Below are 17,195 nucleotides of genomic sequence, written 5' to 3'. Positions count from 1 at the left end.
AAAGTAGACTCTTGTTAAGAGACTACCAAACAGTACCTAAGTTTAATAAAAACTGAGTTGTATCTAGCAATGAATAAAATTTACTTTATATTTGATATGACTTTGTATTTTTTAAAGTTCATACCAAAATATGCATACGAGTTGATTAAACAAATCACAAAACCGTATTCGTTTTTTTTTTATAAATATTATATATTCAAATTTATAAAATAAAACAAAATATATGTTAACTAAAGTCGCATCATATGCTGCAAGATATAAATATGTTGGTGCATGCATGTCTTCCTATTTTTGTAGACCCTAACAAAAATAGTGAAATGCCTCTAGATATAAGTGCCATGTGAAATAAATATCTTAGATATAATTCAACTGAAACCTTTCTAGCACTCAATCACAAGAGCAATATGGGGTTCAATAAATATGCTCAACCATCAACCTCCATGTCTGAAACATACAAGTTAGCTGGTAACAGTCATGAATGAAATGTAAGGTAGTAGGTCTATGCTCCATGCACTATATATATAACCATCCATCCCTTCAACAATCTAATACCCTTTGCCCATTATATTCATCATATTATATATATATATAACGAATACGATGAGTTCTACATTAGCATTGCTACTTTTGTTGATCATTGTTCTATCTCAACAACTGCCCATTGGTATTGCTCAGAGCAATGTAGTCTCTGCTGTATTTGTTTTTGGTGACTCAAGTGTTGACCCTGGAAATAACAACTACCTTCCCACTGTTGCAAGAGGGAACTTCCCACCTTATTGAAAGGATTTCTTGAATCATACACCTACCGGAAGGTTTTCCAATGGCCGTCTAGTTACGGATTTCATAGGTAAACACGCATGTAAATAAAAATGCATATCACATATGGCCTCAAATATAAGTGACGTATAATATTCGATTTTTTTAGACGCGTGTGGTTTGTAGAAAAACAAGTTAGCTAGCCATTTGAAAACTAATCAAATCTAGGTTGTCTGCTATATAACTCAAATAGCGGACTTCAACTAACCAACATAGAGGTGGGCACCTTGGCTTCTCATCCTGTACTTCCATCTTAGGTTCCAATCTTGTTTTTATTTTTATTTTTTCACTTTCATTCAAGTCTGCTACTGCACAAGCGAACTTGCCTAGTCCTCACCAAAAATTAGTTGAAGTCTGCTAGTTAAGATATCGAACTACCTAGATTAATCAATCAATCTTCATACATGCACAACTAGAAACATCTTGGTTTTTTACAAAACAGCTACTAGAAGGAAATTCTACATTATTCCTCCAAAACTTGTACATTTATTTTATTTGTATTATATTATGTTATCTTTAGTGTAAACTAATGTTATGTTATTGGTTTTATTAATCACTGGAATCTCAGCTTCATTTGTGGGCGTTAAGGAAAATTTGCCACCATACCTAGACCCAAGTTTAACAACTGAGGATCTCATGACGGGCGTTAGCTTTGCTTCTGCTGGTTCTGGTTACGATCCATTCACGTCCAAACTAAGCGTACGTAACTCTCTCTCTCTCTCCATATATAATAATTATTCGTAACGTTGTTGTTATACGTATATTCAGGGTGCACTCACAGCATCACAGCAACTGGATTTATTTAGAGAATATAAAAGAAAAATGGAATTGACAATTGGCAAGGAAAGAACTGATGATCTAGTTAAGAGGGGTGAATACGTTGTTAGCTTAGGAACAAACGATTTCGCCTTTAACTACTATGGACCTGTACTCATACAACGAACACTCTATCCAACCCTCCATAGTTATCAGAGTTTCTTGTGGCAGAATATACAAAAATTCTTACAGGTTGGCCTCCTCTTTAATTTCATCATTATATATATTTTCAACTTAACATATCTGTATCTTGTTACACTTTAAGCTATAATAACATCTATTATTATCTCAAAAGTTCATGGAAGGGTCTACTTATAACACGGAAAATTTGCTACACTTTTTTTTTATTTGTTTCCAATTGACGCATACTATATATATGCTATGTATGTAGTATATATTCACTCGTGTTTACTTTATTTTGTTCGTTTCCGCTTAGCTGACTGCGGTTAGGCCAGAGTGAAGTTGTTCCTATAATGTTTAGGATCCTTCGCACCATCCTAGCCTAATAATCCCTTTTGAGGCTCCTCTATAGACGATTCACCACAAGTGTTTTGCAAGAATTTTAGTGTCAGCTCAAATGGTGCCTAGAGACGCCTAACTAGCTTATGTGTTCTTGAAAAAGTGGATTTTTAATGCCTATTTTAAAATTTTCTAGTTTAACATGCCTATTTACAATTTTCAAAAAATAAAAAATACATCAAGCAAATTAGATTGTTGAAAATGTGTCTCATAGTTTAAAATGATTTTCAATTTTGTACAGACTGAATTGAACAAAGTATTTATGTGCTTTGATGGTATTAAAGAACTTACGTACACAACCAACTCATTCATAACTATTGAAGAAACACCAGTCGAACCCCGACCGATTACTGGTAACCTAGGGGTTGGAGAGCTGTTTCCCACGAGGGGTTAGACCCTTGGAAGATGGTTCTTCTGATAACCTGCAAAACAGACACCGTGAGCTCGTCACTGAGAAGGGGGGGGTTCCTCCTTGTGACCACCCTCCGGCGTGAGAATCAGACTAGATTGCTCTTTAAATATAAAAGTATATTAAGAGATTGCTAGAGCAGATATCAGGTATATATGATGATAATATGATAAGATGAGATGGTCATACCATTTGGGGTATTTATAGCCGAAGGTAGGTTTCCAAGGGGTTTAGCCGGCCCAACACGCTACCAACTGTAACCTATGCACGTGCCCTGCCTGTGAGTGGTGGATAGGTAGCGGCTGACACAGAGCAGGCGTGTCGTGCACTCTTCCTCTTCTGCCAACAACAGGCTAGGCACGTGGTATGGCAGGAGTTGGTGGGTAGGCGGCGGCTATTGGTCACAGTGCTGTGGCGTGCTGTCTGCCATGCTGCTGTCAGTGAGCTGTCGCATTCTTGGTCAGATCTTTTGTCTGTACCTCGTCAGGTATCACACAAAAGATCCTCCATCATACGGACTGGCTCATTTAGGCGGGAGTTTTCCCCCTCCCGCCTTTGCTCATTCCTTCAGGTGACACTGGGGAGAGTTAAGTGCCTAGTGCGTGTAGCCATGCTGCGCGGGTGGCCTTCACTCATGGCTTGTATCCGAGGCTGCGGGAACAGGCGGAGTCCTTCACCATGGGAGGCATTTCCTGCGGGACCAGCTTGCATACTGCGCGTAAGGACGTCACTTCTCTGAGCATGGTTGGTCCTGCGGATCCAGTTGGTCTCTGCGCAGACGTCCCTGTTTAAGGTGAGTCTTGCGGGTCCAACTGGGCTCTGCTGGGACCTACCTCTTCAAGTCCCCCCAGTCCAATGTTCTTCTCATGCGTGTTTAATAAAGTGAGGTGAACTTTTGGACTTAAAAGGGGTTTTGAAAAGGGTTTTGTAAGGTTTTCCATGGGAAGTCCTTGTCACTTGCAGAAATGCCCGAGTTTCCTGCTTGGTCTTTGGGTATGATGCGGGTAGGTCTGTAACCTCCTCGCAAGTCAGGAGCATTGAGTCCCAGTTGTGTGGATTCTCCATGAGGTTTTGGTAGTTTTGAACATAGTGATCAATTATGTTAAAACCACCAATTCCATCCTGGAGCTTTAAACAACGTAGTTCTCGACGTTTCCGCTATGCGGGGATGTTATTTCCTTTTCCGCAAGCATTGCCCAGAAGATCCTTCTTGGTTTCAATTCCCAGCGGAGCGCTAGGTATGTGAAGGGTTTTGCCTTAACACTGTACCTGCGCTCGTCTTACGGTTACTTTACTTCCAAGGTATTCCTGGCGTCAATTCCCTGCGGGTGCTAGGTATGTGAAGGGTTTTGCCTTTACACTGTACCCGCACCTGTCTTATAGTTACTTGGTTGCCGAGGTACTTGGCTTCAATTCCCTGCGGGTGCTAGGTATGTGAAGGGTTTTGCCTTAACACTGTACCCGCATCCGTCTTATGGTTACTTGTTCGCCAAGGTTTTCTTGGCTTCAATTCCCTGCGGGTGCTAGGTATGTGAAGGGTTTTGCCTTTACACTGTACCCTCATCCGTCTTATGGTTACTTGTTCGCCAAGGTTTTCTTGGCTTCAATTCCCTGCGGGTGCTAGGTATGTGAAGGGTTTTGCCTTTACACTGTACCCGCATCCGTCTTAACCTATGCACGTGCCCTGCCTGTGAGTGGTGGATAGGTAGCGGCTGACACAGAGCAGGCGTGTCGTGCACTCTTCCTCTTCTGCCAACAACAGGCTAGGCACGTGGTATGGCAGGAGTTGGTGGGTAGGCGGCGGCTATTGGTCACAGTGCTGTGGCGTGCTGTCTGCCATGCTGCTGTCAGTGAGCTGTCGCATTCTTGGTCAGATCTTTTGTCTGTACCTCGTCAGGTATCACACAAAAGATCCTCCATCATACGGACTGGCTCATTTAGGCGGGAGTTTTCCCCCTCCCGCCTTTGCTCATTCCTTCAGGTGACACTGGGGAGAGTTAAGTGCCTAGTGCGTGTAGCCATGCTGCGCGGGTGGCCTTCACTCATGGCTTGTATCCGAGGCTGCGGGAACAGGCGGAGTCCTTCACCATGGGAGGCATTTCCTGCGGGACCAGCTTGCATACTGCGCGTAAGGACGTCACTTCTCTGAGCATGGTTGGTCCTGCGGATCCAGTTGGTCTCTGCGCAGACGTCCCTGTTTAAGGTGAGTCTTGCGGGTCCAACTGGGTTCTGCTGGGACCTACCTCTTCAACTATCCTTTCACCTTTTTATCTGTTTTGAAGATTTTTTTATTAAAACTCATTCATGCCTTTTAAACTGCTTTTTTAATATCATAATAATATTTTATTGTTTACACAGGATTTGTTGGATGAGGGTGCAAGGAGAATAGGGGTTGTGGGTGCACCACCAATTGGATGCTTGCCTGCTATCATTACTATCAACTCAAAGGACCCAATTTCTAGCCGTCAATGTATTCAACGATTTAATTCCGTTTCAAGAGATTACAATAAACTGTTGGAAAATAATCTAACGTCCCTTCAAACAATAGACAGTCGCATTGTGTATGCTGATATATACAGCCCAATTATTAACATGGTACAAGGAAATCTTCAAACAGGTAATTATTTATTTATTTATTTATTGTTATTTAACAATACTATATGCAATCAAATTTTTAACACAATCTTTATCAATCTCCACCAGGCTTTGAAGAGGTTCATAGGGGTTGTTGTGGCAGTGGACTACTTGAAGCTGACTTCCTATGCAATAAAAAATCTGTGTTGTGTTCTGATGCCTCATAATACGTTTTTTGGGATTCATTTCATCCAACTGAAAAGGCTTATTATATTATCTTCAAGTCATTCGAATCCCTTATCAGATATAACATGCAGTGAATTTTATGTCGATAAGGACATACATATACTTAGTGATTTCTGTAACCGTAAGTTCACGATACAAATGAACTGAATAAATAGTAATATACACACCAAGAATTGTGACATCATGAAAACTTCAATGTGACTTGTAGAAACCATATGACCCGGTAAATAGACTATTATATTGGGTGAGCAATGACCAAACCGAAACCACATTAACCGATAATCAACTTAACTGGAAATCAATTGTTAGTTACTTTTTTTACACTCGGTTAACCGAAATCAACCAAACCAAACCGAATCAGTGATATTTTCATATATTTCTAGCTTTTATACATTCAATTCAGGTATTTCAATTTATACCACATATCATTTCTTGAAATTATACCTCTATTTCATGTATTTATGCCTTAATTCATGTATTTATGCATTAATTTCATGCACTTCTAAGTAAAACTTTTAGCCCAAATTGGTTTTGGTTATTAACCAAAATTTATAGAAGCGAACCGAACAGAAACCCCAAAAACTAACCTAATAAACCGAACCGATTAACCGAAAATGGATTAGTTAATTTGGTTGAGACTAATAACCGAACCAAACCGAAATGTGCACACCACTAATAATACAAGTATGACATATAGCGGCTTAACTAAAAAATGAAAATGTCACTGCTAGGTAGACATGAGGGCGCTTACTAACTTTTTTATAAAAAAAATGTGTAATGATTTGACTAATAACACAACTATTATTTAATCTTTTTTTAATAGGTGTGACATTCTTAACCCACATAAGTACACGAGGTATTAGGGGTGCATTGGATGACTTAACCAAAGCAAGCCCAAAGGATATCCTTGAATGGCACCATGAATACCCTACTGTTGTAAATACTCTATAGCTAAGATGAAAGAGAAAGAATAAATAGTCTTAAGAAAATAGTTAGTCCTGGTTATATTGATTGAAAACTTTGAGACTAGTTTTTGTGGATGAAATTGGTGGTGGTGGTGTGGTGGGGTGGGGGTTTGCTATCCATCCTCTGGCTCAACCAATCTCTTTAACGCCAAGGCCAGTTTCGGGAGAGCCACAAGAGAAGGGGGGGGGGGGGGGGGGGCACCATCTCCTGTAACCTAGTATCATTGATTTTGTACCATTATTTTTAATTGTATTGAGATGGCCTGTTAAGTTATTTTTCTTTTTCGTTTATGTAACTTTGATTTTTTCTTCAGTTTTTTGTTTTTGTTTTTTAAAATTTTTGTAGATTTTCGCTTCTTAACTTGTACATAGAAGTTCTAATGCAGCCATTTATGTTATAAGAGTTTTGGGTCGAAGAACCAGAAACGAAGTAATTATTATGTAGAACTTATTTATAAATATTATGTGAATACCTCGCACCTCATATACATGAAGCTCTTGTTTCACAGCTCATGGTTAGCTTTCAAGACATGAATGCTTTAAAGTGCCTCACACCATTTTAAAATCAATCATAAGCCTATTATAAACTAACATAATTTGAAAATTCCCTTATAAATTTAGTAAGAATTCAAAGAATGTAGTGATATTTGTATTTGTAGTTGTATTGATAAACAGTTGCTTATATTTGTTTCTATTATGATATAATAGCTAGATTTTAAAAAAAACTAATGATAACTAATATATATTTATTATGTATTTGAAATATTTACCAATAGACAAACGAACTCCAAAGTAAGAGTACACGTTCTAGTAACAAATATAATACTTACATTGTATTCTTAAGTTTTTTATTTAAAGGTTAGGAAAAGAAAAGATAAGAAAATTTTTCTTGTTTAATTCTTGAGTTTTTTTATTAAAAGAGAATGAAAAGAAAAGTTAGGCTTTTTTTCCTTCAAAGCTTTCCTACCAAATATAACCGGATTGTGAAGGAAAAGTTTATATATTACTAATTTACCTATCTTTTCCTTCCTATCTAATTCAAGAATGAGGGTATATAAAGTTATAATTTTTTTTTCCTATCTTTTCCTTCCTATCTAACCCAAGAATATAATTAACACTTTCTTTTCTTTTCTTTTATTTGAACTCGAGAATGTCTTTTTAAGTGTATAATTTCTTTTCCTTTCTTCCCTTATCCAATCTTATCATTTCTTTTTCTTATATTTTAAATCTTAGTTTTTTATATCATTCATGGTACGTACATTTCAATATTCCCTAAAGAATAGCAATGAAGTTCCAAATAATATAATAAGTTACACTTCAACTTTAATATTGAAGAAACGTGAATCGACTTACTAGTATACGATCAACTTTCCTCGGGTATGAGTGTGCTATATCACCGATGGTTTTCCGGAATATGAATTCTTCCACCTACAAAACGAGCAGCACCGTGAACTTAACCCTCAGAAAGGGACAGAGGGGTCCTCTTTGGGGTAACCCTCCGGTGTGAGAATAAGATATTGTAGGAGAAGATAATAATAATCTGAAAGTGAGTAAGGACTTAGAATGTATTTTCTTGCTTACCTCCCCTTGTGGAGGTGGTGTGGTATTTATAGTATTAGGGTTTCCAATGATTGGGCTCAGACCCAATTAGGGCCTTTTTGGCCTCCTCCTATTGCTTCGCGCCACGTGTCCTTAGGACACCTGGTGCTTTTTCATTGATTATTCTCTGACCAAGGTATTTCACCCGACCCATGTGCAATCACGTGGTAGCACATGGGTTTTGCTGAGTTGTCCACCCTTCATTGGCAGCTGTCAACATCAGCATATTCTTTATTCCTTAAAGGATACCTTCTGGAAGGTTGTCTGATGAGCACAATCATGGTTGTTCTTATCCTGATTTGGATAAGGACGTGGCTGATTATGTGCATGTGTGATATGCGCCTATCCTGGGGATGCGCGAGATCTTCTCTTTATTCTCACGCGCAGATGTTTCATGCGCAGATGTGATATGCGCAAGCATATGTAATATGCGTGAGCATATGTGATATGCGCCACGCGCAGATGCGCCACGCGCAGATGTGATATGCGTGAGCATATATGATGCGTGAGCATATGTGATACGCGTGAGCATATGTGATACGCGTGAGCATATGTGATACGCGTGAGCATATATGATATGCGCCACGCGCATAGGTTTTGGCTTTGTGTCTTCATGACATCCTGATTTCAAGCCTCTTGTCTATATCTTGTGGGTTGACCCGCCCCGCTCGATGTTAAGGCGGGTGCATACCTCTTCAAATATCATTGAAAAATGTTGGTGATAATAGAGCTTAAGGCCCCATCTGCAACAATCTTATACATTTTGGCTGTAGGATGGACTGCATCCCAAAACAAATATTTATCTCGCTCACCACAAGCATCCAATCCTTTACATGAAATACCATATTCATACGTCCCTGTTCCACAGCACCCCTTTGATGTCTCCACAAACCCTATACACACATGATCGATATAATAGACCGACTTGTATTAAACCCAGATTATATTTAGGCATTCTTATATGTACTTAATATAGTAAATTAAATATGTATTAATAAATGTATATTAACAATTAGTTGTTAAAAAAGACAAATGTACGTTTGAAAAGGTTTTTATTATTTAAAGTGAACACATCAAGAGTTTTACCATATGTATCAAATTTATAAAAATCTTAAAATCCAAAATTTTTTAACAATCCTCTAGCAAATATATTATAATATAGTATAGATATGGTAAAATAAACCACTGACCGTATTTTTGAGGGTTTTAAATCGCGTCTTGAATGAGATCATAAGCGTCAGCATACACGGTCTTCATCCCTAGAGATCTTTTGAGTTTAACCAGTGCCTTTTTTATCTTAATATTGAATGAAAGAGCCACATTGTTGTAATGGCTGTCACATTCGGTTACACCCTTCAATGTTCTGACCAAAGGCATGCATCCAAATGGAACCATCCCAACAACTACCAATCTTCTTGCTCCTAGAGAATGCATTTTCTACACAAAACAAATCAATAAATCAGTACAAGTAATTATATAAATGTGTGATTATTCAAATTAAGTGAATAAGAAAGAACCTTGACATAACCAAGAAAGAGAGAGATCAAGTAATCTCCATATTGATCCACGGTGTATTGGGCGCTACGTGTGGGTTCTACGTAATAATTTTGGAGAAAATCATTTGTGCCCATGCTCAAAACGAACACGGCATTCTGGATTAATCTAGCGGTCCTTTTTGCTCCTATCTTCAAGCTAAGGTTCCGTTTGTAATGCGCAAAATACTTCAGTTGATGTGACAACGTCAACACATTCTTCACGTCAATAAAAGAAACATCATGTTATATCTTTTTCAATCATCATAGGGGTGTAAACACAGCGAGTGATGATTTGATTACTGTGTTTTAAAAGGATTAATAAATCGCACATAAAAGGCTAAAACGTTTGAGACGGTCATTGTGAGTCAATAAGTGGTACAATGATATGGGTGGCTTAAATAATTTCCTTTGTATTATAACTACTGGAGTTAAGGCGTACCGAAATTTGAGCAGTGAGGTTATCATAGCCGGAACCACTAGATGCGAAACTAACACCATGAGAAAGAGCGAAAGGCATTGTTGATCCTGGTTCCAGAAATGGCCGAATTGCTTTCGTATAACCCAATGCCTCAGCTGTTCAACAAAAAAAGGTTAGGACTTAGGGTAATATATGTATATATGCAATTGCTTCATACACTACAGATTCAAGGAGTTATTTGCAGGGTTTATTTTTAGGCTACTTATGTTTACTAAATCCCTGACTATACCTTCAAATTACATACCTATTAATAACATGTTTTGGGTTTTTTCATTCATTTCATTACACACATTATCTTGTCTTGAATTTAAACATTAACTTAATTATTTGCACTTTTATCATGTTTTTTTTAGTTTTTGACATAAAGCTATAGCCAAAATCATTTGAGCTTGCCAAATGCCCTTTGATATATCAAATGCTCTATTTTAACACATCTATTATTAACTTTTAATATACAGCATTCAATTCTGTATCAATTGTAAAAGTTTATTTATAGTTGGCTATAGCGTTTTTTTTCATATATCTTAAGTTTAAATATCATATTAAATTTAAAAGGCTCACGAATTTGACAGAGAATTTAATTAGATGACATCGAGCCATTTTTTCATCAAACAATGGTGTAATTTTTTGAAGAAAAACCATCGCAAAAAATTTAATAATAATAATATTAATATTAATATTAATAATAACAACAACAATAACAGTATCGGAAATATCAAAATTATCATTTGTATTGGCAGGTTGTATTGTTAGGCTGAGGGGTGTGGGGCTTCAGCGGGGGCGCGAGAGCCCCTCCGCTCGCGCCCCCAGGCGCGAGCACCACACCACCGAGGCGCGAGAGGGGCGCGAGCACGGGAACCAAGGCGGGCGCAAGGCAGGTCGCGGGAAGGCTGAGGCGTAAAGGGACGTGGGAAAGCGTGAAAGAGCCGTTGGGAGGATAAATGAGCCGTTGGGCTTGGATATTTTTATTAACATAAAATCAGTTTTTCCTATATATAAACCTATACCAATTACCACACCCAAAATCACATACCACACCCAAAATCATATAAAACCATTACCACAACTACAAAAAAAACCCAAAATCAACCCATCTTCCAAACCTTTTTTTAAAAACATGGCTGGAAATTGGTACCCGAACCTAGATTCTGGTTATAGTTACGACGATTTATGGTCGTCACCAGACCAATCGATGTTTTTTACGGGGGTCGCAAGAAACATCCGGCTTTCAACCATCCAACATACAACCGTCTCCTAACTTTGTTGTTCCGGAGACACAAGAATCACACGGTGAAGCTGCGGGACAAAGAAGACGCGTCCACCGGAAAAAACATGTTGCAACGGACGGGTCGGGTTCTGCTTCGACTCCGAGGACGAAACGTAAAACCACTCCGTGGTCATCGGATGAGAAGGAAGCCCTGTGTCGGGCTTGGATAGTCATTTCTGAGGATCGGCGTTGCGGTAATTGTTTTAACGTTTTTAAAAATGATTTTTAATAAAAAAGTTAAATAAAAAAGTTAAATGACTTACAAATTTATTTATGCATTTTGCAGCCGACTACCAAAAGAGCAAGGTCTTTTGGACAAAGGTTAGGGAGACGTTCTATTCGCTCGTTGGGAGTACAGAGCGGAACGCCGATATGATTTCGGGTCGGTGGTCCGAAATCAGAAAATTTGTCGGCTTGTTTACTAATCTTTTCAACAGGAACGCCGGTCGTATGAGACCAAGTGGCAGTGATGATTTGGCGGTTTACAATTTCACTGTCGAAGAGTGGAAGCAGGAGTGTCTGCGGAGGTATGGGACGGTGAAGACGTGGGACGATGTAAAGTTGTGGGAGAGGTTGAAAAGGTGTGCCAAGTGGGTTGAGCTGGTGGCGCCCGACCATGATGCGGAAGTAGGGCCGAAACGGACTAAAACTAGTTCGTCTGGAGCGTATAGCACTTCTGCCGCGTCGGATTGCCGCGTTGGATTCGACCTAAACATTGCGGGGGAGGAAACGTCTTCACCGCCGAGGAGGCGGCCATTGGGACGGGACGCCAAGGGGAAAAAACCGGCTGAGGGGAGAGCCGTAAACATCGTCGATCTTGTTGAATCCCTCAATAAATTCAACAAAACCATGGAGGTGGTCTCTAATGACAAAAAGGAAAAAAGTCGAATGAGAGATTTGGACTTCCTTACAAGAGACTTCAGTAACCTAAATCCGGTCGATCAAATGCTGATGGAAAAGCAAAAGGAACGTATCCGAAAGAGGTTGATCGAAGAAGACCAAGCCGAAGAATAAGAATAATGTTTTTTTAGTACTTTAATTTTTATTTTATTTTTAGATATTAATGTTTTTTTTAATGTGTGTTTTTTTTAATAATTTATGAGTTTTTTTTAATAATACATTTTTTGAATATATTTATAAAAAAATAATAAAAAAAAATCCGCTGGAGCCCTTGCTCGCGCCCCTCCACACCAGGGCCAGGGGCTCCAGCGGGGGCTCCAACACCCATCTTATCCAGTTTCTCTCTCTGTCACACGTCACAATATTATTGGTCGGAGCCCTCACTTGCGCCCCCGTTGGAGCCCCCCACACCCCTCAGCCTTAGGTTATGGAAGCCATTATGCTGAAGGAAATGTTGATGTGACAGGTTGTATTGACCGCCCCACTCAATTTGACACTGCCAGCGGTGAAATTTTGGAACTAAATTTACCGTAAAAAATGCCGCTGAGATTTGGAGTAAGAAAAAATAGTTTTTTATTCTATATACACCGCTAAAAGTGTAGAGCATTTGACCACACGCCAAAAAGGAAAAATTATTTTTTCTTTTTAATTTCGTGTAACTACGTTATTTTTTAAAATATAATTAAATAACTTTCTAAAAATATAAATAAACCCCTTCTTTTTTTTTATATATCAAAAACTTACGAATCTCTCTCAACTAAGATGGATTTTTCATTCGATGACGAGTCGAGTTCGATCGTCCGCTTTGTATTAAATTAATTTTAGTTATATTAAATTATTGTTATATAAATATTATCATTTTATTTAAAAAATAAGGAAAGTGATGAATTGGTGAGTATTTTCATGGTATTAATGAAAAATAGTGAAATGGAGTGTGGCATAATATGACACTAACATGACATTATAAACTAAATTGGGAAGCGAAAAGGCATCCACACCTAATAATATAAATGGGATCAATTAGTAAGTTGGTCGGCAATTAAATGTCAATTATTAAAAACACTGACATTGACATAGAAGAATCGTGTAAAAGATCGTGGCGAAGTAACTCAAACGTACATACACAAACATATACCGTATTTTATAATAAAATTGTTGAGTGTTTTTTTAAGGAAGGGTATGGTGATCGATTACCTATGAAATCAGTGGCAAGTCTGCCATTACTAAACCTCCCGGTGGGGTGGCCTCCGAAGAAGTCGATCCCGTAAGGAGGAAAGTTACTCTTGTCATCGGTATTAAGACCGTTGTTATTCCCGGGATCAACGCTCGAATCACCAAACACGAACACACCGCTTACATTATACCTTGCTGCAATCTGTCTTATTTCAGAAATTGGTATGCCAGTCACCGGTGTGCCTACAATACACATCACGGTCACTATGGTCACCAGCATATTTAGTTGACTACTCCCCATAAAATTATTATTCATTCCAAATGGAGACATCTTTTAGGTGATGAAACTGGCTAAGGCTTCTGCCAAGATATATAGGCTTTCAAGGGGAGGCTATTAATTGATGTTTGGTTAGGATGGTTATTATCTATTTTGTCTCTTGTATATTATCAGCCTTGTTTCTGTTGGGAATAGGGCATTCAAATGCATTTGCTGAATTACTCATGGTCGACAATATATATAAGAGCAATAAAAAACCATAATTTATGGTCTCTTTTATAAAGAAAAAGGATTATGAATTTTGGGTTGTAACTTTTTTTTTTGTTGAATGGCGATGGAATGTTATTAGCACGCACGAATAGTAATACTTAGGGATGGCAATTTTGACTCAAACTATTTTAAATGGGTCAATTGGGATTGTTTTAAAAATTAAATGGGTTGGTTTGGGTCAAAGATTTTAACTAAATAGGTCATTTGAAATTTCAACTTGTAATTTCCGGGTCAAATTGGGTCGCCATATTCAAAGAAATGGGTCGATGTGGGTTAGTGTCCTAAGGAAATGTGACAGGTTTCTGATCGGAACGGGTTTCGGCACGAAACGGGTTTGAGATTGGAACAGGTTCGATTCAGGTTTCAAGCCAACACAAGTTTTCACACATGACGGGTTGGGTTTTGGTTTCTTTTTGGTCGATTCCGGCCTCGTTTTTGGTTTTTTGTTTCGTTTGGGTTTGTGTTTTAGTTTCGTTTTTGTTCGGTTTCAGTTTTTTTAGTTTCGTTTTAATCGATTTTTTGATTTCGATTGATTTGGTTCAGTTTTGGCTTTTTGTTTCATTTCCGTCGACTTTTCGGTTTCGGTTTCAGTTTCGGTTTCTCGGTTTTTTTTATGGAATGACGACAACAAAGGAAACATTTTAGTTTTTTTTAATTTTTTATATTTATATTTTGAGTTATGATTTTTTTATTATTATTTTTTAATATTTTTTCGAAGGGTTTTTGTTCTTAATAGGAAACCCCTTAGAAAAAAATTCAAAAAAAATAATAAAAAAATCATAACTCATAATATAGATAAAAAACAAAAAATCTAAAAATACTAAAATGTTTCCGCCACTATGCTCGTTAAAAAAAAAACGTTCTGACTCGTTCCGATCCTAACCTATTCTGACCCAAACCAAAACAATCATTTTTTAGTTGACTCATTCTGACCCTAACACATTCTGACCCAAAACCGTTTCGACCCAAACCCATTTTGACCCATGACTCGTTCGACCCAACCCAACCCATTTGCCACCTCTAGTAATACTAAGTCAAACGGATGAATAGACTAGTTTAAAGGTAGAAAGACCTAAAATAATAAACTAAAGGCGTTCTAAGGCAAGCACATCTATTGTGTTATAGACTAGTAAAGGTAAGTATGTCGGATGTCAATTCGGGGACAAGGAGTTCTTAATTACCAAGTTGTCCGCCAATTTGTAGGGGGTGTTTAGGATTACTTATATTATGAGAGAAAAAATTTCACAAATTATACTTTTGTAACTTAGTAACTTATTGATAACTTGATAAGTTATAAAGAGGTAAAATAAGGAATCCCAAACACCCCTATAATCTATGTAAGTAAAATGAAATATTGTAAACTTTAATTAATTAAGTGTATATGGACCTTTTTATTTTGATCGTCTGAGATACTTAAATCCCCAGGGCCGACCCTGTTTGGGTACTTGGGGAGCACCCCTTGTGGTTAACTTGTGTGTTAAACTGAAACAAAACCTGCACACGGCTCATTGCACATTTCAAGACGACTTTGGATCTACAACACCGTATACCTGTTCACTTGTTTAGAATCAATGTGATAGTGTTGAGGAGACAATTTTAAAAGGCCCAAAGGATTGAGGAATAAAAATAAAGACAATTTTAAAAGGTCTAATATAAGATTAAGCGTTGAGGAGAATATCATAACCCCAACTAAATTGTGAATAATTAAACTGTGAATAGTACTGTCAGTGTGTCATCATGACATACTATACGTACAGCAGAACGAAATCCTTTCTATACCATTGATATGGTTGTTGTGAACATTTATTTATTTCTAGCTACCGCCATTAGTATTGCAACTCCATTGTTTCTTTAATAAGATTTTCAAATGTTGTTCTTTATTATAATCCTTTTAAAAAACAAATGCTCTTTATAGTAACAATTACATTGAAAGTAATTGGTGTTAATTTCAAACTGACGTGATTTTAGTTCAAGCTAGTCACTGATTGTATGATAACTAGCAAAACAAGGATCCACAAAATGTAGCACTTTTTATACACAAAATTGTCATTTGAGCTTGAAATCAAAGGGAAATATGTCACACTATGAGGATATTTTATTAGTAAAATATTTATAGATATGTTTCATGGATTGCTTTCAATTGAGAACACATTTGAGTTTTAAAAACTTAAGAACCCCATCCATCACTAGATTATTGACACATAACCAGGTTTGTCATTTAATTAAACGGGTAAAAATGTAATCTTAGCAAACTCTCTTTCTCTCTCTTACGATACACACTTTCCAAGTTTTCATAATTTTCATGAAGAATATTATTTGTTTATTTTTTTAATGCAATTGATGTTTTGAATGACGTATTTTGTTTATTGAAGACTGAAAATTAATTATATTATATGGTATAGAGTTAGTAATTTTTACTATTCAAATTAAAGGAATTAAGTTCTTATCTATTTTCTTGAAAAAGAATCTTGGGTGCTTTTTATATGCCTTTTTATCTATGTGTTTTAAAACACAATTATTTTTTATTCTTTGAATATATTTCTTAAAAAGTTACAAATAATTCATTTATAATTTTTAAATGCAAAGTTATTTAGCAATGATTTTAAAACTTTCGAACATATGAGTATTTGGATCGATTTTCCCATTGACAATTTCATTACATATATCTTACATTAAAAAATAAACATGTCACGATATACATGATGAGTTTGATTTGATAAGTTATTTGATATATGTTAGTTGTAAGATGATTTATATTTAGTGTTTTTATTTTATATTTTTCTATAAACAATCTTGCATCTAAATGTTTGGAAATAATATCGCAAAACAAACGTTGGGGTAAGAAAAAACACTCTTTTGACCATGGTTTTATAATTTAGGTTCAAGTATTGATGAACGGAAAACAAATGAAGCTCAAAATAAGAAAGGCGAGGTTGGTTTGTAGATTTCTTGTTAATGGTTTTATAGTTATTAAACTTTATTATGGTAAGTATCGTAACTTTGTATAAAAGAAGATTATTTTTATATAAAAGAATGATGACTTTTCTTATTAAATTTGTGTAATGTATGCAACTTGTATAATTTATATAATTTTGGGTACTTCGTGCATTTTATGTAATATATGTATTTTGTGTTGTGTAATTTATGTACCTTGTGTAGCATATGTAATTGATAATTTTGTATATTTCGTGGTTAGCTAATTAATGTAATTTGGGTAATTTGTGTAATTGGTGTGGATGTAGTTTGAGTAATTTGTGTATTTGAGATAATTTTACGTAATTTGTGTAGTTTCTTTCTTTCTTTTTTTTTCTTTTTCTTTTTCTTTTTAATTTGTGTAGTTTGGATAAGTTA

General features: G+C 36.7%; 1 protein-coding gene and 1 pseudogene across 1 annotated transcript; one reads left to right on the top strand and one right to left on the bottom strand.

Moving 5' to 3' along the window:
* The first annotated feature begins 600 nt into the window (after positions 1-600).
* On the top strand, positions 601-5,454 carry LOC143606084 (GDSL esterase/lipase At5g45960-like; annotated as a pseudogene).
* A 3,206-nt stretch (positions 5,455-8,660) lies between these two features.
* Positions 8,661-13,627, bottom strand: LOC143606090 (GDSL esterase/lipase At5g45950-like). Its single transcript, XM_077081974.1, has 5 exons — positions 13,319-13,627; positions 9,919-10,052; positions 9,462-9,695; positions 9,135-9,381; positions 8,661-8,837 (listed from the first exon to the last, which is right to left on the bottom strand). Exons 1-4 carry the CDS (start codon positions 13,611-13,613, stop codon positions 9,151-9,153), a joined length of 894 nt encoding a protein of 297 aa, XP_076938089.1. The 5' UTR covers positions 13,614-13,627; the 3' UTR covers positions 8,661-8,837; positions 9,135-9,150.
* Between the last annotated feature and the right edge of the window lie 3,568 nt (positions 13,628-17,195).

Source organism: Bidens hawaiensis, unplaced genomic scaffold (assembly GCF_021521415.1).
Source record: "Bidens hawaiensis isolate Kalapana, Puna unplaced genomic scaffold, B.hawaiensis_p1.1 tig00072955_1, whole genome shotgun sequence".
Taxonomy (NCBI): Eukaryota; Viridiplantae; Streptophyta; class Magnoliopsida; order Asterales; family Asteraceae; genus Bidens; species Bidens hawaiensis.
Note: the sequence above shows the minus strand (reverse complement) of the source record. Positions and strands in the feature narration are given on the sequence as shown.

Coding starts and splice junctions, on each gene's coding strand:
- LOC143606090 (XM_077081974.1), bottom strand. CDS start 13,613: ATGAATAATAATTTTATGGGGAGTAGTCAACTAAATATGCTGGTGACC. Junction 9,696..9,918: donor ACCTCACTGCTCAAATTTCG/GTACGCCTTAAC, acceptor ATTGACGTGAAG/AATGTGTTGACGTTGTCACA. Junction 9,382..9,461: donor TCTTTCTTGGTTATGTCAAG/GTTCTTTCTTAT, acceptor TGTTTTGTGTAG/AAAATGCATTCTCTAGGAGC.